Source organism: Phaseolus vulgaris, chromosome 6, assembly GCF_051622355.1.
Source record: "Phaseolus vulgaris cultivar YP4 chromosome 6, ASM5162235v1, whole genome shotgun sequence".
NCBI lineage: Eukaryota > Viridiplantae > Streptophyta > Magnoliopsida > Fabales > Fabaceae > Phaseolus > Phaseolus vulgaris.
In genome coordinates, this window is record NC_143503.1 from 33,348,105 (window position 1) to 33,375,189 (window position 27,085).

The following is a 27,085-nucleotide window of genomic DNA, read 5'->3' on the forward strand; positions in this document are numbered from 1 at the left end:
TTTCTTAAAACATATGGTGATTTTTCTGGTCAATATATTAATAACTCTAAAAGTAGTTTCTTCACCATGGATAATTCTCCAAGATTTGTCACCAAAATTCAAAATATTCTTTCCTGTAGTCATGGTTGTTTGCCTTTCCATTATTTAGGAGTGCCTATCTTTGTTGGTGCTCCAAAGTGTCGGTTTCTTCAACCTTTGGCTGATAAAGTTAAATTGAAGCTCGCATCTTGGAAAGGTAAATCTCTTAGCATGATGGGTCGAATTCAGCTGGTCAATACAGTGATTACTGGATCTCTAGCTTATAGTTTTAATATGTATAAGTGGCCTGTTTCACTTATTAAGCAAGTTGAGCAGTGGTGTCGGAATTTTATTTAGACTGGTGATATTCTGAAAAAAGGTATTGCTACCGTTAATTGGGGGAAAATTTGTTCACCTCTTGAGGATGGAGGCTTGAATATCATTAATCTTCATCATGAAAATAATGCATATCTTCTTAAGCTTGCTTGGAACTTTGCTTATAGCGACAAACCTTGGTCTTTACTCTTGAAAGCCAGGGTTCTTAAATCAAAATATGAATTTCGAACGGTTTATAGATCTTCCTCTCTTTGGCCTGAAATTAAGCAATTTTATTCTACCATACTTGACTATACTTATTGGACTGTTGGTACAGGTTCTTTTATTAATTTCTGGAATGATAAATGGTGCTCTACTACTTCTTTAGCAAATATTGCAGGGTTATCTGATGGTGTTAGCATTCCGAATACAGTCTCTCAATTTTGGACAGGTTGTGATTGGAATATTCCCTTCTCTTTACAGCAGATGCCTCTTTTTTTTAATCATATCATGATTAGAGAGGAACAGGATATTCCTAATTTGATTCTAAATGAGTCTGGTCGTTTCACTCTTAAATCGGCTAGGACTTTTTTCTTGGAACCAGGAGTTCCAGGTGGTTGGGGTAAATTCATTTGATCTGCATCTATTCCGCCTTCCAAAACTCTAGTACTCTGGAAAAAATTTCATGGGCGACTTCCTACAGATCAACATATTCAGAATAAGGGTTTGCATATATGTTCTATGTGTTCGCTTTGTGAAAAGCAAGAGGAATCTATTCAACATCTATTTTTTGAATGTTCTAACGCATTGCATATTTGGAGTTGGGTACGACAAATTTTTCTTACTTCTCATTTCTTTAATAAGGATGATATACTTTCTTTTATTAAGAGTGATGGTAGTCCTTTGGTTAAATTGATTAAGCTTGCGGTGATAACCTTTTCTATATGGATGATATGGCGTATGAGGAGTTATGCTAGATTTCAGGATAAGATTGGGGTTTCTAAGAATATTTCGATAATTAAAGATTTAACTTGTCTAGTGGGAAATTCGTCTAAAGCTTCAATGAAGAATGATATGTTGGACTTCAACGTGATTAAGTTTTTCGGTATTAAGACTTGTAGTGGTAAAGTTCTTCGTCCTCTTCCTATTAGATGGGAATTTCCTTCACCAGGCTGGGTCAAAATTAATACTGATGGGACTGCTAGGGGGTATCCTGGTCTTGCTACTTGTGGAGGTATTTTTCGTGGGAGTATGGGAGAATTTATTGGTGCTTTTTCAGCGTTTCTTGAAGTTCAAACTGCTTTGGTTGCTGAGTTTTATGGAGTTATACATGCTATGGAGGAAGCTCAAAAAATGGGACTTACTAATGTCTGGCTTGAATGTGATTCTGCCTTGGTTTGTGCTGCGTTTACTGCTAGGACTAATGTTCCGTGGATGCTTCAGAATCGATGGAATACTTGTCTTAATTTTTGTGGGACAATCAGGTTTAGGGTAACTCATATTTTTTGTGAAGGGAATGCGTGTGCTGATAAGTTGGCTAATTTAGGATTTATTCATAGAGAATCATTTCATTGGTGTAGTAGACTCCCAGCTAGTCTGTTCTTAGAATTCTTTATGAATAGGTATAATCTACCTATGTATCGTTTGTGTTAACATATGGGTTTTGGTCTAGTCCCCCCATATTTTTGTATTTTCTTTCTTTTTTCTTTTTTAATAATATTTTTTCATGTGATGGCAGATGATTGTTGTTACTTGAGGTGTCAGCTTAGCTGAGATGTCAAGTTGCATAGTGATGCCTAACACGAAAACTTTATAAAAAAAATATATGACATCCTAGCTGATTATACAATTTGTTATTACATAACAATATATTTTTCCTAAAGAAGATTAATAATAGTTGTTAAATTTATTAATTTTTTCATTTTTATATATAAAACATATTTTGTTTAAAGTATCCTTAATTATATTTATTGAGGATGAAAGTTCAATTTATTTAATGATTTCATTGTATTATACCAATTGAATATTAAGTAATTAATTAGTTGATGTTGACACTATTCGATTTTTTTATCGACAATAAAAATAAATAAATAGGAACCATTTCAGGGGTGGTCCAACCCTTATACATAAATACCTTACAATAAACTCCTATTAGATCACCTACCTACCAACTTAGCTAAGGGATTACCAGACCAACACTACCCAATCTTAATGAATCAACCTCATACAAGCCATATGATTTAAAACCCAACTAGAATATGAGAAATATGCAGAACGAGACTTTGCATGAATCCAAGATCATACCTTAACTTGCACCGAAGAGAATACTTCAAACACATTTGTCACTCCGCTATTAAAGATGACCAGAGTTCCTAAGATTCCAGATTTTACTCACTATGCCAACTACTATTCAATTAAATGCTTATATCGTACTTTTTTTTTATTATAAAAGGATTAAATTTCTATTTAATTGTTTTAGGATTAGTTAGTGTCAGTTAGATTGTGTAAAATCTTTTTAGACAAATATATCCACTAAAACTTCACCTTACCATGACAAATATTTTTAATATATATTTATATTGAATTAGTATTTATTGAAAGCACATATTCCGTTTCTTCTTTGGGGTGGCATATATTCATAAAAACTTGTATGTGAAGTTACCATATATAACTTAATCTAAAGAATGAGGTCCCCTCGACAATTATATTACTAGGTGTTGATGAACACGAATATGAGTGTCTAACATCCAAATAAAAGAAACTAAGGGTTCATGCATGTGCCTCTGCTTTTAAGTGAAAATAATTGATGGACACAAAAAAAGTAACCGAGGTTTAACTTTCAAAAGTATAATATTCTTCGTGGGAGAGAAGGATATTCCATGAACAAAAGTGTTTAATATTCTTTCTAAAAGTTTTTAAAAAAAATACATAGAGGAACGAATATTGTGAAAGCGTCACTTAAATTCATCAGCATTTCCCGCGGTTTATAATTTATCTGCCATTTCTAGTCATTTTCTTCTTCTACTATTTTCTTTCTAGATGATTTGGCTCCTAAATTAGTTCTTAGTTTTTTTTTAGTTTAAAATTATTTTTATCTCTAAAATTTAAAAATAAAAACATGTGGAAAAAAACTCATTTATGAAACCAAATATACATCATTTTTATTGCCAAACGCCCCCATCAATTTTTTTTTTATCTAAAATGTATTCCTTTTTTTTTTCTTATATAAGAACTCAATCTAAAAGTTAGCATCCGAAAATTTAAAATGCGTACTTCTAGATTAAAGTGTATGATTATTTTAGGATTTCTTTTAATGTAATAATGATGCAATTCTTATAAAAGATAGAATGGTAGATATATAGATGGTTAATGTGGTGATTTAAATTATTTTTAATTGTATAGTTGGGGAGGGTCAACTATATGATTATTTAAATAAGTTGTTTTTATCTTGTAAAATGCAGAAAGGATCTATCCCCGACAAGAATGCTATATAACTTACTATCAGAAAGTTGAATTGCGTTGTAAGATAGAATGTTCTTTGCAGAAGTGAGAATGACATTTATTTAAGTATTTGATATTCGTATACAAAAGTGGGATGATTGAGTTTAATATTTTAGCCGTAGAATGTTGTAAAGGCATCACCTAAAGCACAATGCATGCATTGCCATTGGTAACTATATTCAGAGTTATTCGTCTTGTTCATCTTTATGTTTTCATGAATGCATTATTTCCTTATTATAGTTCCTTACAATTAATGTGTTTGTTAATAAGAACTAAACAGGTACAAATTTGAGGAGTATATACATATCTGAATGCATTGGATCTGATTTAGATATTTCAGAAGCTTTGATGTTTCCTTTTGGACACTTCTTTTGTGGGGTTAAGTCTTATCTTCACATGTTGACATATTATATACATTTCCCATTATTCAACCAATAGTTGAGTTTATGTGTTAGGTAGAGTTTGGCTTAATTTGGCACTTGTCCTAGCAAAAAGCACAATAATATGTATGCATGGTAACTATATACTTTATATATATATATATATATATATATATATATATATTAAGTGGTATTCTGTGTGTCTTATCTGTTTTGAATATGAAAGAACAGATAATAAATAGTACCAACTTTCCTATTTATATTCTGACACCCTTCCTTGGACCAGGGTCCCCTCCCATGGTGTAGAATGTCCCAGTCAAGAAAGTGGATCCACATTCTAAAACTATTTTAATTTAAACACTCTGAGGCTTTTCTTACTTTAAGGAATTAAAGTGGAAAATGATGAAAATTAGAATAAAAAAAAAAGTAAAAATGAGACTGTGTGGATTAAAGAAAATAGATTAGAAAATAAAAAAAAATTATGAAAGTTTTTTAGTGATTTAACATATGTGATAAGTAATAAAAATAATAATTAATAAACTTATAATATTATTATTTTATCTTTATTTTTAAAATGAATTTAGAATAAATAACTATAATTTTTTTTACCTACTACCTACCTTTTGTTTCTCAAACTTTACTTAAACAATTATAAATTATCTAACATAATCAATACATCTAAAATAGATTTTTCATAAAATAAAGATAAAGTGATATTTTTTATATTATTATTATTTATAAATTTATGTTGATTGTAATTTTTTGTCTTCATTACTATTATTATTCTATGATTTTTTTTATAATTATTATTTATGAATTTAGTGATTATTATTTTATAATTTATTACTATTTTAAAATAATATATTTTAAATGATTAAATTATTTTTATTAATTAAATATTTAATTTTAATTATGCTTGTTATGCACAACAAGGCAATGTTCCTAAGCACAGTTTAAAAAAAAATAAGGTAATTTTAGTCTCTGCGATAGAGTTGGTCATATCCTTAAGCCACGATTGCGAACATCCACTCTCTTCCACACCTTCATTTTTTATGAGCAACTACCGATCCAAGAACAGAGTGTAAAGTTTGAGACTTAAATATATAAATACGTTAAATATTTTACAATCAATATTAATATGATTTAATTCAGACAAAATTTACCTTTTTATAAAAAATATTTTTAAGAAAGAGGTAACGAAAAATCAAATGGCATTTTTATTCTTTTTTATGTAATGCTGTCTATAGTTCTCTTTAAAAGAAACAAAAATCGTTTAGACTTAAAAAAATAAGAATTTTTTTTTTGTTAATTAACGTTGTAAAGTCGTTGCAGCTTTTGGAGGGTAAAATGATTAAGGGTCCGTTTAGTTTAAACTGAGAGAATTTGCTAAGGGGAAATACACCAATCAAGATAATATATTTAAAATAACACGCAAAGATCACAAAGATTTTATTTTTTTTAAACTTTCTTCGCAGATTTGCGAAGAAAGATATATATGTATATATATTAAATTATTTATAAATTATTATGTTAACCTTTTTATTTTAAATTTAAATTGTTATTTATTTTTAATAAAATTATATAATTAAATATAATATAATAATATTTAAAAAAATAAAAATATTAAATGTTAAATAAGTTTATGTCAGAATAATTATAATAATCAATAATTATTATAATATAATTAATAATAATAATACATATTTTTTATAATAAAAAAATTATATAATAATTATATTAATTATAAAAAAACAAAGATGAAAATAATAATGTTATTTAATATAGAAATATTTTTTTATCAAATATTGATAATTATAAATATTTAAAGATTTTTTTATTAAAACTTATATCATTTAAATATTTTTATCAAATAGTTCTAATATATTATTCAAAACAATATTTCAATCACTAAAAATAATATTTTAATTAAAATAACTATCATTTATAGATAAATAAATTAAATTATTATTTTAATATTTTTTTAAATATAAGGTTATTTTTGTAAATTTATATTTTTATCAATTAAAAAAATACAATTTTAATTACATCATTCACCTTAATCCAAACAACATAACTTTATTCACACTTTCCCTTCAAATCATCTCAAATTCATTTCCTCAAATCCACTCTCTAATCCAAACAAAGCATAAGGAAAAAGATAATAAGTAGTTATGGAAGGAAGGAAGGAGAGTCTTTAATTTAAACGGTTAAATCATCATATAAAAATTTAACGATGAAAATGAAAAATTTTAGAATGTGAAGACTCTTCCTTTGTAACCCTTACGACAAGTCCTTTGTGTTACATGCACTAAGAAAAGATAACAAGTCATTTGTTTGTAAGGAAAGTAGTATGGAGTCTGTTATTTATGAGTGAGGTGGTTTCAATTAATCATTGTAAAGTAAAGACATATTTTTTATACGATTATCCACATTATCTATATCAATTAATGTTATCTATGAAAATTTGTCTATTGTAATAATAGAAGAGATATGGAAATAAAAAAATATATATTTAAAAATGATAGAGTAGATCATATTGAGGTTTGTGCCATGACACAATTCATTATTTAGTTGTGGATTATATCTAAAGAATTTTTAGCAGATTTCATTTGTTCCGATGTTGCATAGATCATTTGCCTTCATGAAATTTTTGAAAAAAAATAATAAATCTTGGGAGGATACATATTTTATGTCATCTTAACTAAATTTGTTATTTTTATTTTTCTAAATATCTTGTATTATAAGGATTGAAACACTCCTTATTGTTTTATTTTTTTTTATTTTAATTTTATTTTTGTCAATAAGAAATTTTAAGTAGTTAAAAATTTGTTTTAGATGAAATTTATCTTAGCCGATTAAAAAATTGTTTTTTTAATTAAATAAAATTACTTAAGATCCTTCTTGAATTGATTTCAACTAACTATTTATTAATTGAAAGTCGTGAAATTTCATTTCACTTTTTGTAAGTAGGCTAAAATGTGTTTTAGGATGCTAAATGTATTTTAGCATTGATAATAATTAAAATATAAATTGAATCAATACTTTTGAAGAACTTAGAAATTTTTTCAAATTGTTTTTAAGAACTTGACACACTGAAAAACACTTTCTTGAAATAATTATTAAATATTGGAACACCAAAATTATAATATTAATATCTCACAAAGAATATCACCTTTAATTATTGTTTTAAAAAACCCGACCTAAAATTTTTAGGTGATCTGGTTCGATTTTTTTTTTCTGAAATTTTTGTTTGTGGATCAAGGTAATAGGGTTTTCAAAGTGGTTAGCAGATATTGCAGATTCAAAATTTTGTGAATATGTCTTTCTTGTTTTCTTAAGTAGCTTTTATAAAACTAAAAAATAGTGAATTAATTTAATCAAAGTGAACTGAATGTAATTTTATTGTTAGGGTAAACTAACAAAATTATTTATATATTTTTTTTTCTTTCATCTCTATTTTCTTATTGTGCATATTTGAATTGAACATCAGCAAATCCTAAAATTCTTTTAACTATTAATTTTTTCAAAAAACTTATTCTTTCTTTTTCGAGAAGTATTTGTGATTTTTTTCATAAGTTTAATTCATCCATCCTTAATTAGCATATATTTTAAATAGTAGCAAAAATAAAAAATTTAAAATAAAATCTCAAATAAAGATTGTTTTAAAATTATATAATTTAATAGTATGAAACTATTTAAAAATTGTTTATATTTATGTTTATTAACTTTTTTTAGTTAAGTCCACAGTAACTATGTCATAAAACGAACGAAAATAAATAAGATATTTAATCGTAATTAATAATATAATAGTTATTTTTTAAACAAATATTTATAACAATTTAAAGTTATAATAGTGTTAAGGAATTATAACTTAGTTAGCTGACTACGATAAAACTTTAAATTCAATTATTTTATAAATACACGCATCTTAATTAACGAGAAAATAATACATTATTTTGCACGAAAAATCAAAATAATGGTTCTTTTAATTAAAAAAAAAACATATACCCACTTTCTATACAATGATCATCTAAGAAAATTTATTTTAAAAATACATAATATATTTGAAATAGTTTTTATGAGGTTGGTTATTACCGTTCTTGGAGATGAATATTGATTGTATGACGTGGTCCATTGAATGAAGCAATGAAAAAATAAAAGTTCTGATCAACTCTAATTGTAAATGAAAAAGAGACAATGACTTAAACATAAAAACAGATAAAATAAATATAAAATAAATATTTATTTTCTTGTGTATTAGAATATATATATATATATATATATATATATATATATATATATATATATATATAAACTAAAACCTAATTAAAATAGAAAAGAAAAATTATATCAAATCAACAAATTTCAATAACTTAAAACAGAAAAATTAAATAGGTTAACATTGTTCTATTAATACCAAATTCAATCCTCTCAAATAAATCATCACATTTATGTTTTGTGGTTAAAAAATCATTATATTATTAATTTATAACATTGTGGAGCATTATTGATATACAACGTTGTCCAGTCAAAGATTCTTGTGGACAAGTCTGAAAAAAAAACTGAATCCAAGAAGAAGAAGAGCAGAACAAATGGAATTGAAAGAGATCCTTAGAATTTATCTATTGCCCAACCAAACCCAATAACAACACTGCAAAAGTCTTTCGGCAAAGTGAGTTATGAATCGTAATCTTCAAGAAATGGTCGGTTTGTTAGTTTCAAGGACAAAATCTTTGGCATGTTTCACTCAAAATTGGTAATTAAGCCCTTACTTTCTATAGCCCATCGAATTGAGACCGACCAAATGATGCCACCAAGAGTTGTTGCAGAGTCAAGAATTTTATCCATTCTTTCCCTGTCTGTAATTTTATCCAAATTGTTCCACTACTTTTCTCATGCATCATTTCATCATACCAAGTTCATTGAATTCTCGACTCACTCACACACAATCTTGCACCGCTTCACAAATCTTACCGTATTAAAAATCTTCAACGTTTCTTTATTAGTTCACACTTTGTTGGACAAGAAAAATAAAATAAAGGAATAACAAGGTTGAAGAAGTGGTAGATGATGTAAAAAATAAATGTTACGCACAGCATGACATATACAGTGTTTACTGAAAAAACTTTAAATAATCTATTTTAAAATAAAAGAGCATTTATAATTAATATCTCCTCACCTCTACTTATTTTTATTTTATAATTTATTAGTGTGGTGGAGAGTTGTGTGCTGTGATAGATAAGATCTAATTAATTTAAAACGTATATTAATAAGATGAATATTCAATTTGAGTATAAACTTAACAAATAAGCATTAAATAGAGTTATTCCGGTTTTTTTTCCCTCTTGTTAAATAGCTTAAACACAAGATATTGATTTTCAATATATAATTAACAATTAATATTGAAAAAAAGACTTAAAAGAGAAGAGAGGGTGGAAGCATATAGATTATAAAATAAGTATAAGATAAAAAAAATAGAACATAAACTTGACTAAAAAAAATTTGTTTATGACTTGAACTAAATATTCTAGTTAAGATTTATCCTTTTATTAGAACAATTATATATATTTATTTAGTTATTAATATTTATGATTGCGGTTTTATATTCTAAAATATACTATATTGAAAGAGTTAAATTTATGAAAATAATAATAATGTTATATAAAGATTGTATTATGTTGAAAAAAACTCTCATAAAATATTGATTTCGAAGGAAGACAATTAGATTCAACTCTAATAAAGTTTCACAAAAATACTACAAGTGTGAATACCATACTTTGTCGTGTATCTTTTATGACTATTTAAAAGGAATAATAAATAGTAATAATTCTTTAAAATAACTTGCTGATGTGAATCCTAGCCTCGAGTTGTGTTTTTGTTCTTCTTTAATATAAGTTGTTTTTATGCTTTCTTAATTACCCTAACCTTTTGGATCTATTTGTCTGGGAGACACCGAGTTGGGTTAAGTTTATGTACTGAAGTCCAATTTACTTTCCTTAGTTTGAATTAGCCCATCAAAGGTTTTTTAGTTGATATTTACACTGATTTTGGGTCATTTGTTACTACCATTTAGTTTAGAATGGGCTGCATAATGATGAGACGAACCTTGACCTAGCCCATCGGCCCATCGGCCCAACTGCTTATAATTGAACCTTGGCTGTTTATGCACCTTCATAGCTTCTTGTAGCACCCCAGACATCTTAAATTATCAAAAATAATCTTTATTCTATTGATGTTTTTATTTTAGAATGGATAATCCAGAAAATTTCCAGATTATAGAATTTTGGAAAATATTTTTAAATTGAAATTACCTTCTGTATTCTATAATTTAGAATGAAATTCTTTAAAAAAAACAGAAATCTAGAAGATATTTTCAGAACTGGGAATACCTTATGAATTATGTAATCGGGAATGTATTTCTAAAATAATTTCGGAATGTATTTCTAAAAGAAAAAAATCCAGTTTGTGAATTCCAGAAGCCAGATCATACAATCTGGAAGGTGTAAATAGAAAAAAATAGATATATAGATTGTGAAATCTGAAATGTATTTTTTAACAATAAAATGGTTTTTCACCTTACTTATGGGGTACAATAGAAGTTATGGAGGTGCTGGAAGAAACACCTTGAACCTTGTGGGTTTTGGAACATTTTTGTCTTCATTTAATATTTTTGGATATTTGCTTTGGGTTATGTAATAGGGTTTAGAAAATAATTATTTGGACTTTTATTTTTGGGGCATGATATACATCATAACCAAATACATAAAAACAAAATATAGAAACGTTAATAAAAACAAATACTTATAAAAATAATTGTAACCTTAAAGCTTTCAATGTTCTCTCTAATAGTCTATTTATTATGTGGAGGCTTGTAATTAAATGATTTATGTACTACAAGTTAACATTGATTTTAAACCTAACACATGCAAAAAAAAAAAAAACCGAACAAGGTTGAGAAATAGAAAAACACTCATTCATGAGAGTTCTCAATATATATGACATTTGTAAAACACGTGATCAAATGTCTAATTCAAAAAAGTATTTAATGAATTTTTAACAATTTTAATACGAGTTTAACACAATTTTAAAAAATAAATTTTATTAATTCATTTCGATTAATAAATTCATCAAAAAGATTTCGTGCATCTTCAATTTTGTGACAAACACTAAAAATACAAAAGAGCATTGTTCACATCAACAAAGTCCCTAATCCCAGACTTGACTGTAACCCCCATGGATCCCTTGACCAACCTAAACCTTCGAAACTGGACCATAAGCCTTGAGCATAGTGATGAAAGAGAATTGATCCAACCCAATTCAATGATTATTGAGATCACTGAAAAGGGGCAAAGCTTTGTGGGAGCAATTGCTGATAGAGTAGCCTCTGAGCATTATGGTGAACATGAAAAGATTTGGGGTTTGAATGTAACTGAAAAGGGAAGCTGCAAGGAGCTTGATCAGAGTGAAAGGGACGTTGTCAAAACCGGTGTTGACCATGTGGCCATGATTTTGACAGATTTTGAAAGTGGTTTTGAATGATTTTATTTAGTGCGGGAGTGAGGTTCTGATAGAACGTGGGTGCATCCAAAGATAAAGTTTTTGCAGTGTTCTTTAGCCATAATGACCTCATTAATAACCATTCACTAGAAGCAGAACAGGTGAGCCAGGCTCACGAATCTAGGGTGTTTCTTCCATATTTTCGAATGATTTTTTGTCTTCTAAATTTGCTATTCCGAAAACATTCTTTACTTACAGAATCTTAGAAATACTTTTTGTTTACTGGAACTCTTAAGATTAATTTAATATATCCTAATGTAAATTCCATGCTATGGTATTTTAGTAAGTAGTTCATTGTTGCAAACATATTTTATTATGCTGAAAAATGAACATACTGTAAAGGTAAAATTTCACCTTGGATGAAGACAAACAAAGTTAAAGTAATATAAAAAGGAGATAAACACAAACTGCATGATGATTTCATATTTTAGATTGAATATGGAGTGAAATTCAAATATATTTGTAACCTATTGTGGGTAGGCTAAGTGGTGTAAATTTATGTAAACAGTTAAGTTTACTTTATGTTAATGAATTATAATCAAGGAGTGTCTGTAATTAATGAGTTCAGGATCTGTGGGTATCTATTGGAGACATTTGAAATATATATTAAAGGTGTTTGGGATGCTGAAAACCTGGTTATTTGTAAAAAAATGATAAGGAAGAGAAAAGGAAAAAGTTTGCACATTATCCATATTTTTCTAAGTCAATGTTGAAAGCTACTACACATTACAAGTTTTTAAATGAATATGACATTTATGAGCATTGCCTCCTGAAATTTGAGCACTGCCATGTTAAAGTTGTAACAAAAAGGTGATAGATTGATCTAGGGTTGTATAAAACTACAGTTGAAGAGATGAGAAAGAATAGAAAAACATATCCCGAAACATAGAAAATAGACAAAAATGATTTGATTATTGTTGAGTATAATTGAGCTATGAGTGGATGGGTTAGCAATCTGGCAAAAGAAAGAGACTCTGAAATAGCATAGCCTTAAGAATACAAGGATCACATTTTTTTCAGGTCCATAATAGACGAGCACTTCACATGCTCAAGTTTTATTCCATGGGACCCCTGTTTGGGGACACGTCTAATTATACTTTAATCATTTCACCCATCACATGTCTTTGGGATAAGTTTCAAATAAGAATGTTCAACTCCATAATACTAGAACACAAATATTCTTGCTGGATTCTTTGAAAATTCCCCTTTTTCTATGCCTCAAATGAAAAACAATAAATACTCAATGGCTTCATATGCACCATGTTAGCTGATGTCAAAGATCTACACCAATCTCCATCACTTTCTCATATGACTGAGGTTTGATTAATCTCTCTTTAAGACAAGGAAAATAGAAGGTCCAAAGAGAGAAGAAAACTAATCAAACAATAAATAAACCACTGATAAAGGCACCTTTGGGAAAGGGGCTGCAATGACCCTATGATGAGGCTTATTTAGCAGAGGGAATAAAGCTGGACCGCCCCACTGTCCTCCAGAAGATAATAGAAACAAACAAAGCCTTATCTTTGTGTATTATTATATAAGGTTTTCAACAGATTTCTTTTACTAAACTTTATATTAGAGCATACTCAAGATCGCAAAAGTGGCAATGAGAAGGAATCATAATCTTACGACATGTTAATCTTAAAAAAATGTACCTCTTTTAAAAATGTACCCCAGAAAATATATTCTTAGGACATGTTATAATTTCTTTATGTAAACACTCAAGGGTCCTGGATTCCACGTCCGAAATGCAGAGCTTTTCTTAGCAACCAATAAGGGTAGCCTCTGCGGTTTCTCGTCAAGGACTAGTTCTTTATTCATCTTTTCAGTAAAGAAATAAAAAAGTTGGAAGTTTAAACTTTTGGTTATGTATACTAAGCTCACAAGGGGATAAAGTTGGAAACTAACATAGTATTTAGCTTTTTATGCAGGTACATTAAAGAATATTACACTGTTTAATGGCTAAAAATAAAACTATGATAGAGTTGTTTCTCTTTAAGTCTCGATTAGAAAATTTGTTTCGTGAATAATTAAATCTTACATTATTTTAAAAAGGGTTTTAAAACCACAAAACTCTTTATAGAATAAAATGCATCCTATCAAATAATAATGATGTTATAGGACTTGATGAAGTTGGAATAGTTTTAAATTTTAAAGAAGATGAAACCTTATGATGTTGTGATGTTGAAGGAATATAGTCGTATCTAGTAAGCAAACAGAAGTGAAATTATAGAAATATATTTCGTATTTGATAATCAAAGCAACTAAACTGAAGCTAGAATTTATTCTTCTGCAACATCTTGCATAGAAAGAATGAGATGGCTTTTGTCCATTGTCTACCTAAAATAAGTTCAGTTTCTCGTCACGGCCACATGCATGCTAGTTGCTAGAATGTGACTAGTGACTAATGGTGGGGTAAGTGGACGTAAGCATAGCCACCTGGTTAAGCGTTGGGTAATATACCATTTTCTTCACCACTTCCATTCCTTTCCTCCTCTGTTCTATTGCTGGTTTTGCTGCCCAATTGTTTGGAAAGTCTGTTGCTCGGTCTCTATTTTCTGCAAAATAGTACCTTAACGTTCGAACTTGAGATTCCATAATGCCTTTGTTTAGGGGTGGATCTCTTTGGTCACTTCAAGGGAGTAAAATCCCAACTCTTCTTAATGAGGATATTGACATGAAGAATTCACACCATAGGGATATTCTTCATCCATAAAGCCTTGAAATCAGTACATATACAAATATCAAGTTCACCAAGCTTTTGCATTCCCATGGTGCTGCTACCTGTTTCATGGTTGAACAAAAAATATCAATACAAATATTATGTTGAAATTGGTTAATACGTGCTAACAATATAATCATGCACTGCAATCAAAATTCAAGTATGGTAGTTATGGTATAAAGTTCATTGAACTTTTATTGTACAGGATGATGTCTGATAGATTGTTATTGTAAAAATCATTTTAGATTATTAGTGCATGTATTATTTACGCCAATAAAATACTTTAGAAAATATATGCTTTAGTTGTAAATTTTACATATATCCCTCTTTACATTGATATGCATGTTCTATGGCTGTCGTGAAAGTTATGCATTATAAGCTAAGTAACTAATAATATGATGAAAACAAAGTTCATAATCCATGGTTTTAGTTTTACCTTAACCCTAGCGGCAGAGGAAGCAAGAGAAATTGAAGAGGAGGAGGAAGTTGATGCTGATGAGGTTGCAAGAGCAGACAAGCCAACATTGTACGTCATGGATTCATCGGGTCGAAAGAGACCGTAGTTTCTTTCTGAGGTTGGTCCAGGCTTCAAGTCTTCATTGAACAACGCAAACAAGTACACTTCCAACCTCATTCTAGGATTCAAAGGTGTCCCTTCACCTGCCATTTGCCTTCTCAACAAATTCCTGTTGTAAGTTGCTGCATTCATTGGCGTGGCACCAACCTCATCAGCGTCTCCCTTTGATGGCCAACCTGTCTCAGAGACCCTAACCTCTATCCCCTTGAAGCCCATTTTAGCGATGGCAAATGAAACAGCATCCGCCATAGCATAAAGCATGTTATCATAGCGGAGATTGGTGTAAGGGTCAACCATTCCTGCATTTGGATTGAACAGCACGTAGTTCAAAGGAATCCCATTAGGACTATCCTTGTAAGCAAAGTAGGGGTAGGCATTGATCCAAAAGGGGGACTTGGAGGTTGACAAGAAGTTCAAAAACTGGTACATGATCCCTGATATTTCACTTTTGAAACTACCAGCTGAAGGAGGGTATGACGCAGAAAGCACTGCCAACGAACTAGGTGTTGAAACTTTGATGTTTGAGTAGCCTAACTGAGCTAGAGCATTGTGAATGTTCACCACTGCTGGCACAAGGTGCTGAATAAGAGTGGTATCATCATCAGTGAAGACCTCATTCCCAACCTGAACCCCTGTGATCTTTGTCTCGGGTAGGTACGGTATGATGTGGCTGTTCACCCATTGAGCTGCTTGTTGAGGATCATCCAACTGGCTTAGTATTTCATTTTCCACAGTCACAATTATTTCAATGTTTGAGTTTGCAAAAGAACTCAAAATCTGAGGATTAGTATCATAGATTCTTGTTTTTGTGAGGTTAAGGGTGCTCAACAATTCAAGGACTTTGTCTGGTGGTGGCAAATTGTTAGCCACTTGACCATAGTTGATTCCAAAAGACTCAACACCTTGAAAAAGTCCAATACCTGTGATGGTACAAGTTATTAGCTAAGTATGATAATCAGAAATACATGAAGGGTAGGAGGCAAAAACAAAAAGTTGTATAGAAAAACAGAAGAAACAGGGTACCTGGTGAGAGAAAAACTGCAAGAAAAGCATAGCTGATAGCTAAATTTGGGATAAACGTTGCCATTATGAGTAAGGAAAAGAGTGTAGGATGGTGGAAGAGATATAGAGGTATTATTATACTGGGGAGGAATTCCTTTCTTTTCTTGTTTGAATATTTTGGAGGAAGAGAGAGACAAGGTAAATGAGAGGATTTGTGTTTGGTTCAGTTAGCTTGCCTTAGTAGTATTGCTATTACCCCTGGGAGCTTTTTTTGATTTGGCTTGGTTTCCTTATTTATATATTCTTAACGCTGCATTCTTTTGGACTGGGTTGTCTCTTTCCAACCCACGCCAACTTCCATTTTCCCTTTGACCTCAATAACTTTCTTCAGACAAAAGCAAAGGCAAATCCCACTGCTTGGTTAAATATTAGAGCCTTTCTGGCAAGTCATTGCAGAATCCCAAAAATTCAGGTAATGTGAAATTTAGAGGACCTTAATCATCACAGATTCCGTTTTAAACAAATGTGTGTATCTGTTCGGTGTGGGACTGAGGAGGCGTGTAGATTAGATATAATAGGTCTGCTGGAACTCATCCCTTTTGACTTGGACATGACTTCCATAATCAACATTTTTACCATTTTTATGCATTTTACTCCTTTTCTCCTCACTATACAATCACCTATCCCTGTAAATCTATCATTTTCAGAACAAAAGCATACATGGTGTACCTCTGACTTCACAATTCCATTTGCTCTTTAACTTTAATCATGCTTCTCATATCTTATGTATTATTAATAAATATTAATCCACATCATTCAAATGCTCGATACAAATTTAATGCTGATGAAAGTTTATTGTTTTAATCATTTTTTTATGGACCAAAACAAGAAAAAATATAAATTATTAGCAATCCCTTTTTGGTGGACTAAATGAGAATTGGGGTAAAACAGATTTTATGCATTCAATTTATTATAAATAAATTTTTTTATGAGTTTTATGAATATTTATAATATTATTATTCATAGTTTTATTATTTATAATATTATCCATTATGAAATTGAAGTATTTTTCTATTTTTTTACTGCATAATATTGATACATTATTTCATATAAACTAATGTTTTATTTTCTATTTATTATTTATGAAATATTTAAGATATTGTTGATTACAAGGTGTAACATTCTTTTTTTTTCTTTTTTTTTTCAGCAATGTTATATAGAGTGTAATAGCTTGATAAATAGATAAATAATTACTTTTCAAAATTAGAGTTTTCTATGATTATAAAGAAAAATTTTAAAATATATAAATGGAGAAAAATGATGGATTTTTTTTTAATTTGTGTTAGAATGGTTTTCTTGTTCTTGGAATGTGTTGATGTGATTCTTCATAAACCTCGATTCTTGGTTGAAATATAGAAAATACTTACAAACTAATATTCAACACTTAAGTGTAATAAATACCTACCTTAATATGATACTAATAAACTTATTTATCCGAATGAATTTAAGTGATATGTAAGTGATTTGTATTAACAAAACTTTCTTTTTTTGTATTATTTTTAATTTTTCTTTAATTTATTATTAAGATGTTTAATTGTATACGACATAGAAAGTCTCAACCTCTATAACAAATACTTAATCTCTATAACAAATACTTAGTTTATATGGTCAGGATCACATTAACTTTTTATAAATAAATCATAGTAAATAGAACTAAATAAACATTAATTAAAGAAATATATTTATTTTGAAAATTTATTTTAGCACGGATAAACTTTGAATAATTAAAGTAAAAACAATAGTTTAATAGAATTAGGTGGTGAAAGGAAAAGAGAGAGGTCGGTTATTCGATTTTATCCATTTTTAATTTTAATTATTTTTATTAAATAAAAAATGTCAAGTCCAAGATATATAGAGTAAAGTTTAATTATTTTTTTTATCAATGCAAATAGATATCAGTTTTCATTTAAATTTAAAAAGTATTATCTGTCTCATCAAAGTCTTTTATCTAGCACATAAAGCTACTATCAACAGTTACATTATCTGTTTGGATTTTCTTTTACGCAAGCAGCATTGTATGTGTTTATTTAGCGTAATGTTGCATTTTATAAGTATTTAAACTTATCATAGTATGCATATCATAAGCATTCAAAACACATTTATATTGCATTGTGCTTGTTTTTATTTTTTCTGCAAAGAATATTCCAATTATATACATTCTCTATCCAACTGATGAAATATGAAGAAAAGAAGAAAAGACAACTACTACTCTTCAACGCATCTATGACCAAACCACACTTGGCACAAATAATAGTAAAGTGATAGTTGCAAAGAAAAAGAAGAAAAATATGCAACTCAACAAAACTACTTAATCAAATATATTTAATGCACCATTAAAAGCACGCATTTAATATTAATAATAAATAGTTTAATATTCGTCATAACAAATATGAAAAATAAAATAAATAAGAGGTATGCTGAGTTTGAAGTCATGATCAATTGGGTTGAACTGACTAAACCCCATGTGTCTAGTGAGTGAGCTTAATTATTATTAGTTATTATGTTCCCTTTCTAATATCTATTTAAAGAGATCATTGTACTGATAATTTGGGATGCAACAGAAAATAAATAAAACCTAATAGTTGTCCGTGTAGGTGTAAGTTGTAGTTGACGACCGAACCACATTAAATCTTGTGTCGTTTATTTTCTGACGTTGTTTCGTGATTATGTGTCATTTTCGCGTAAGTTTTTTTCATTAAGGTAATGAAGATCACAATTATTGAAAATTCTCTCAACATAAAAGGAAAAGAAAAAGAGATAAAAAAAATTATAAAACAAAACCCATTACAAATTTTTTTTTGCAATATTCTATCCCTTTCTATATTCCTCATAACATTAGACGTATTGAGCAAATCCATTTGTCCTTTGCAACGCAAACTTCTTAAGTCCATGTTAAGTATAATCTTGTTTTTCCTTTGTAAACACATACTAGTTAAGTAATTGCTTTAAAAAAAATAGTTATGTAAAAACTTGGTTAACTTGAAAAATTAATGAATAATATTCGCTTCATTAGTTAAAATTGAACTTTAATAATATTCGTGTCAATGAAACTTAACTAATTTTAGTCTAAAAATTGAAGGTAGGGGTAGTCTCACGTTTAGAAGTTTAAATAATCTTCTTCCGCAGCAATTTGAGTTTTCAAAATACAAATAAGTTTTTGCAAGAAAAAAAATACAATTCAATTTTGTGTGTGTTTTATGTGATTTACTACTAGAGAAAAAGTTATTTATTTTTAATTACAAATGGGTTTAAGTTATGAAAAAATATCATAAAATCTAAACTTGTATAATTTTAGTTATTGAAAGTACATACATGGAAAGTAATATAATTATTTACCTATTATTAATTTTATAGATAATTCTATCTTAATGTTGTATTTTAAGTATTTTTTCCAACAACAATTTTTAGATTGAAAGTATCTTTTACCATAACTAATTTTTAGTTATTTTTATTAATTGAATTTTTTGTAATTTGGAGGAAATTAAGCATTTACAATTACAAAATTTATTAATTGTTTTTCTATTCTATTGGTGTTTGAAACCTTCGGCGTGCATGATGATGGTTTCTTGAAGTTTTTACATGTTAGTTTGGTTAGTGCTTTCATCAGTTAAGTAGCGCGGTTCTAGGTAGAAATTGGTTACGGTGAGATATTGTGAAAGGTTGAATCATCCCTAAAGTGATTCTCATTTAATTATTGTTTATTACTGATAAAAAAACAATTACAAAATTTAAAATTTATTTTAAAAAATGTAAAAAATTCAAATTTGTGTATTTTTTTATAATAATATGAACTTCTCATATGTAACGAGATGTTATACATAAACAATACATATACCACCGAAGTCTTCATAATTGACTCCGAAGATTCATGTCAGACAAACAACCTCGGATCTCTAATATATACACAGGATCGATACCAAATATATTTTATTGAGAAAGGGATTAGATCCTTAATTTGTAAGTGATCACATGCAGAAAACTTGGACTATATATGTCGACAAGAATGATAATTATTTAACATTAGCAATGCTTTCAGTGAATTGGTATTATTTATGAAATGATATATACATTCCAAAAAACTTTGAGCTGAAAAGGAGGGGGACAGAATGAGAAGTATACCTGTATATATGAGGTGGAAGGTAAATTATTTTTTTTCTGGTTGAAGTGTCATAATATGTTAGATCTAAATCAGCAGAAAGTAGTGGGAAATGTGCGTGTCATTGCTTAGAAAAACATTGTCTGGTCGGTAGGTTGTTTGGGACTTTTCTGGGTTCATCCATAGATTTCTGTAACATGCATTTATAATGCTTTAGGGGTCATGGTCAGAGAGCCCTCCTTCTGTTTTTCATTGAATGAGTTCGATTTCGACAAAATATAGGTGGTCAAATTAATGGAATCTAAACAAGTGTTCATGTTCTCTTCCACACAAAAAATCTTGTTCGGATCAGACAACCACTCTAGCATAAAGTGTTTTGCCCCATCTATTGTGGATGTGCTTCGTTCGTTTCCTGTTCCATGCAAACGAAAGGACACAGTAAACCAATACAGACTCACAGTGTATAGATTACAATACTTTTCCCTTTACTGCATAAGATGTTACATACTCATGTATATATGCATGAGTTTCGCTATCAGATACTATTAATAACAGAAAAAATGAACTCTTAGACAGGTCATACAATTTTGTTATTTTTCTATACTTTCAAATAATGAAATATTAAATAGTGTGTTTTTAGTATTTTTCAAATATATGGTTGTAAAAACCTAAGCAAGTTAAACTTGAATATATGATAAAATAATTGCACATGTATGCAGTTATGTGTAGTTTTGTAATTTGGATGAAGTCTCCTAATCCTAGTTACAGCTTTTGTCTATATAAAAAATTGCTTAGATTTTTTTGTATAAAAGATTGGTATGACATGACATTATAAACTTAAACCATTCTCATTAGCCTAGGTACGTAAAGCAAAGTATATTCTAATCATTGGACTTATTAACTTCTTTCCTTTTTATATATCTATAAAGAGAGAGAGAGAGAGAGAGAAGCAATACTCCATTCAATTAAATTTCTGTGCTCAACAAAAAGAAAGGGAAGGAAAAAAATCACCAAATTTTGTGATGTAATTAGCAAGAATTCATTTGAAATTATTTGGAGGTTATTTGCTTATTTTCGAACATTTTTGCATATTCCTGTTTTGGATGAATTTTGAAAAGCTTTCCAAGGTGTTAATTAGGTTGAGTTAAACACGTTTCGAAATTCTATGTTACAAACCTAAAATTAAATTGTTCCCTGATACGTGTAAGATATACTAAGGATAAGTGTAGTTTATGAGGAAAGTAATGAAGAGATTTAAGTATATTGTGAATTATGGTATCCCCATAAATAAGTTTTGGTTATTTGGCAAACGGATTTGATCAAGTGTCAAGATCAATTAAAGCTCAGAGACAAAACATAACAACAACGTCAGGAAATGCAAAGAGAATTTACGAATGATTAGATATAAAGCTTCTGAAATCCACGTGCAATGGCCATCGATTATGATTTCTCCCAAACTAGACTAATGAGGGAAAATTCTTTAAGAGTAAGTTACCTCCATATCCTAAAAAAACACGTCATTATAATTTACTTACTTAATTATATATATATATATATATGGTTTCTTTTTTCATCTTAAATTTCTAACAATTTCTGTTTTAGGTTTGGTGTAAGTCTCTTCTATATTTGTTGAGAAGAAAAAAGAGAAAAGAAAAAATGCATTAATTTAAAATAGTGAAGCGTGAAAATGTGGAACAATTCAACAAATAATCCATGATATATACAATATATATATCCACCACCAGACATGCTCCTAAACTTAAAACATCTCGTCTCAATTCTCTTAAAATGCATACTTTTCACTGTTTATCTCTATCCTATATCCAAATTATTAGATAATATATATTTCAAGCAGTTAGAGACGATTTTAGGTGAAAACTATAAGAATTAAATTATTAAAATCACGATAAAATCCACTGAAAATCTCAAAATGAACGCAGAATTCATCCTTTCTAAACTCCAACCAAAACTATAACAAAATAAGTGTAAAAAATGCAAGTGAGAGTTTAATTACATCTTTCTATTAAAACAACTCTCCTTATATCTTATAATTAAAGTGCTAAATTAAAAAACAATGTAATATTAGAAAATTAAAATATTCTCTGTATCAAGGAATATTATTCTGATAATTAATTTTTTCTATTAATTTTTTCTGTTAATTTTTTTTCATTTTAACTCTTTGATGTCAATAATTTGTATTCAATGATGACGTGATTAATAGAAGTTAAAACGATAAAGTAACAAGAACTAAACTAAAAGTCTTCCAATATATGAAGAATATTATAGCTTTAGGGGATGTTGGAGATTAAAATATTATTATTATTATTAGATGGTAAATTTAATTTCATATGAATATTTAGTTTATGTAATGGATTGTTCTCAATATCTAAGGAATAATCTATAGTCAATAATGTTTAGAGAGAATATGTTATTTAGTATCACATTGTTTTATCATACAATGCACATCTTAAATAAGAGGAAGGAATGAAAATGAGTTTAATGAACTTGCATTATAATTGTTATAATTTTTAAGTTTAATTAAATTTTAATTTTTTCGTAAATTTAGATTTTTGTAATTTAATGTTTATAATTTTTGTTCTGTTTAACTTAAATCTTAAATCTTAAATCAAATGCTTACCATATATCAAATAACCACATATACTAAATTCAAAATATAAAAAAAAATAGATATTCAATAGAACAAATTTTTTTAATACAAACTAAATTACAAATATTTCTAAAATTTATGAGATATTTAAAATTTTAATGTAAAGATATCTAAAGGACAATGATATAAAATACGAGTTAAAATTATTTCAATTACATCCTAAAATAATTTTGCGTTGTGTCTAATCCAAGGTAAGTGGCAAAACTTTTTTTCTTTTTAGTGGTATCAAGTGGATACCATTTGTAGTTTAATCAGCCTAACCATATCCTTATCATCATCACATACAATTGGGCAATCTTCAAGTTTTGCATTTTCCTTCGTTAATTGGTTCAACTGTCAAATACCATTAATAACAGATAACTTTAGAACGTAAACCCTCGTAAATATCTTATCGATTAGCTTGCATGAATAGTTTGTTATTCTGTTTATATATGCTCGTTTGATTAATACATGGCTTGTAATAAAACTTGCATGCATGTATATGCTTGTTAGGTACTATACAATTCTCTCTCATTCTTACATATTTCTATCAACACATTCATAAAAAATTTAAATATTTCAAAACAACTAAAGCTAAAGATATTTTATGAATGTAAATCAATTTTATAAAATTGAGTTGGTCTTAAATTTTATTTTTTAATATGATATTAGAGTTTTTTAAAGTCTATTATAATCATAGTTTGTTGGTCTTATCCAACCATATATTATCGAACTACTATAAATATATATATCAATTAAAAATTAAAAAAAATTCATAATATATAAATGAGGACAAATCTTACTATATAAATTGATATATAGAATTAAGTTATACTTAAAATCTATTTTTTAATAAAAATAATATTTATTTTCTTCATATGCGTTATTGATTTTACATTCAATATCTCTACATACAAGAGGATCTGATTAGATTATATCATTGATTTCTTTGCTATTAAATATATTCAGCATGACAGTTTAAAATTGATAACTTATCACAATTTAACTTTGTGGTTGAAAGAACTTTTGACAAATACTCAACTGAGCCGTTATAGTGTAAGAAAAGAGTTATGCGTTCCTATGACAGTGAAAGTGTTTGCTTGTATTAAGAATTGTGTAGATTGGTGGTATTAGAAAATTGATGAGTTATGAGAATTATGAATTGGTGTGTCAATAATACATACTGGTACTGATTGGTTTTGTCCACCACAGACTTTACTTTGTATATTCACTACTGATCCTGAAGAGTGGAAAAGTTGGTGTGAAAAATCACTTTACTTACGAATGGCATCACCCCAACCACTAGCCATGACTTGCATTGCATGTGATCTCACTGTTACAAAAAGATAAAAAAAAAAAAAAAGGCTTACGTACCCTAAAGCTCCTTTCATATAAAGCACCTGCATTGTCTTTATCCGTAACAAAATTAACTAAATTTTCCTGGATACTTGATGTTTAAGGTTTTCTAAATTAATCTAAAAAAAATGTCAACACTCTCTCACCCTCATCGAACTACTCTCCATTTAGAACTGTCACAGTTTATTGGAACTCTTTCAAAAATATATTCTATGTGTTTGTGCAAAATTACGTAACTTGGTAAATAACTTTCTATTATTAAAAAATATAAATTAATATATTAGAGAAAGTATATTCAAGGAGAAGTAGTGTTTTTTTTATCAGTAATAAAAAATAAATAAATAAAAAAAAATTTAGGAACGATTAATCTATGTACAAAATCGCATAAAATAACATCTTTTCATTCTTGAACTTTGTCACTAACTTCTTATTAGAACAAATACAGTCTGACCAATCTAAATAAATTATTTATTTCTAATTGAATATATACAAATCAAGGGATTTATAACCATTCAGAAAATGAAAAACAAGTATAAGGAACTTCAGAGGTTATCCAGTAGTTGAACCATGAAGAAAAATTTAGAATGATCAATCACTCTACATTTGAAGATATGTTTATTTTTATGTCTCTAAATCTCACTTACCACCGCAATCCAGACATTTCCCAAAATTAAATTAACAGAAGTAACTGCTTCATATATTGTTGGAGATCTCACATCGACTAAGGATAAGGACAATTCATTGTATATAAGTGGGTGCAAACCTCACTCCATGAGCCGGATTTATGGGGTTGAGTTAGGCTTAAAATTCACTTTATAATAGGTTGACCTTATTAGGTCACCCGCTATCGAACCATTATCGGACCACCCATAATATGTTATCTCATACATGAACTATCACTCTCGGTGTGAGGAGGATATGAGATAGAAGTGTGATGTACAACCGAGTTGAGCCCTTACCACTCGAAGTAGTGTTGTGTATTAAATAATTTGTTTATTTGTTGATCATGAGTGCTACTTTTTTTTCTCCCCTTGATGCATCCAATGGAATATGAATATGCATGTGTAAGAGAATATTTGAAAGTGGTTATTTTTTTTATAAAGGGCATGCTTTTTTGTTGAAAGACAGTTTAATATTTGTTGCAAAGATAGAGGGTATGGTAGGTAGGCTATACTCATACTAAAAAGATCATTTTAACGCACATCACATGTTTGTGTTTGCACAAAGACAACTTAAGTCACGCCCTATGTTACAAAAGCCATTCATTTCAATTTATTATCCCTTAATCTAGGGAAAAAGCTTCAGTGCCATATTTTAGATTTTTTTTTGCGTTACTTTTTTAAAAATAATAATTTTCTTAATAATCTGCGTAATGAAGTAACAACATTAAAAATACTGCACCAAGTTTTATTCTTAAATTAAAGCTTCATTAAATAAAACAAAAGTTTATAAAAAAAAGTTGATGATTACAGATGTTTGGCAGCAATTGCAAGCACGAAAATGAGGGAGTAAAGTATTCTAAAATTATATACTTTGTTTTGTATATTATTAAGGATTAGGAGAATGACAAACAAAACAACTGACATAGAAAAAAAAATGTAATTTCCGTATTCTTTTCAAATGCATAAGATATGGTGGATAAAATTTCATATAAATGAATCTAAATTTTATTTATGAATCATTTTATATAATTAATTTAGGTTTATAGTTTATTTATTAATATAATATTAGAGTTATTTTGAGTATGTAAAAAAGTTTTTCATAATTTTTGTATTACATTACATCTCACACAAAATAGATAATTATATTTTTTTAAGAAAAAAAATATTATACTGAATCTGTTTTTTATTCAATGAAGCAAAAGAGAAAGAACTCAAGATTCCATACATCCCTTTGGTTGGATGCAGTCTATATCATTGAATTCATCACCATTTGAATAATGCGTTTGACAATTTAAAAGATGACAAAAATCTACAATATTCTTGTGAAAAGGCATAAATATAAAATACATATAAAAAAAAAAACCTTCATGAATTTAATGCAGAGTTTATAGTGTTGTGGACCTTGGTAAAGGTGGAGACATCAAGAAATCATATTATTAGTTACAAATAATGATCTTGTTATGTATTATCAGATTCAAATATTACGTGATATTAGTGGATTTTTTTTTTCCAATTAGCACAAAAGTCAATAAAAAGTCTCCCACATAATTATCCATATTTACCACAATAACACGATTTATTGTGCAAAAATCAGGATTTTGTTACTGAAAAATCAAATTTCTAACATTGTTTTTCTAATACAACACGTTTTGTTGTTACTTATTAAGAGGGGTCAGAATTCACTTTCCTGATAACGGAATTTAAAGTTCCAATTTCTTATTATTATTATTATTATTATTATTGAATTTTATGTTACATTTATATTTGTTGATGAAATAAAGTATTTTATTAAATAGTAAAAAAAATATTGATTAAAAATGACATAAAAAAATAGTTTGAAAAACATTTACCATTTTTATATAATAGTATAAATCAATAGATAAAAATAGGAATATTTTGGTAAAAAAAACAGGTATATATATATAAAAAAAAAAAAAAAAAAACTTCCTCTAACTTTATTTAGTTCTTCCTTCTTCCTTTTTTTTTCACATCCAATTATCCCAATTCCAAACGTATGTAGCGTTAAAGTCACCAATAGCTTAGGACTGCCCTTCATATTTTATATGTTTTTCTCTTATCTCTATAAATTTTTTATTTCCAAAAATATTCTTTTATATTTTGGATTATGTTATTTAAAAGTCTTTTTTTTAAATTCATAATTAGCTTTCGGATTATACAATTTAGAAGTTTTT

At 28.2% G+C, this 27,085-nt stretch overlaps 1 protein-coding gene across 1 annotated transcript; it reads right to left on the reverse strand.

The window, feature by feature from the left end:
• Positions 1-13,991: 13,991 nt before the first annotated feature.
• On the reverse strand, positions 13,992-16,529 carry LOC137832378 (glucan endo-1,3-beta-glucosidase 14). Its single transcript, XM_068640518.2, has 3 exons — positions 16,094-16,529; positions 14,930-15,990; positions 13,992-14,555 (listed from the first exon to the last, which is right to left on the reverse strand). The coding sequence occupies exons 1-3, from the start codon at positions 16,155-16,157 to the stop codon at positions 14,478-14,480; spliced, it is 1,203 nt and encodes a 400-aa protein (XP_068496619.1). The 5' UTR covers positions 16,158-16,529; the 3' UTR covers positions 13,992-14,477.
• Between the last annotated feature and the right edge of the window lie 10,556 nt (positions 16,530-27,085).

Excerpts from the sequence above, each read along its gene's own strand:
- LOC137832378 (XM_068640518.2), bottom strand. The coding sequence starts at position 16,157 with ATGGCAACGTTTATCCCAAATTTAGCTATCAGCTATGCTTTTCTTGCA. Across the intron at positions 15,991-16,093 it reads TGCAGTTTTTCTCTCACCAG|GTATTGGACTTTTTCAAGGT; the intron begins GTACCCTGTTTC and ends GTACCATCACAG. Across the intron at positions 14,556-14,929 it reads CCTCTGCCGCTAGGGTTAAG|GTAGCAGCACCATGGGAATG; the intron begins GTAAAACTAAAA and ends ACCATGAAACAG.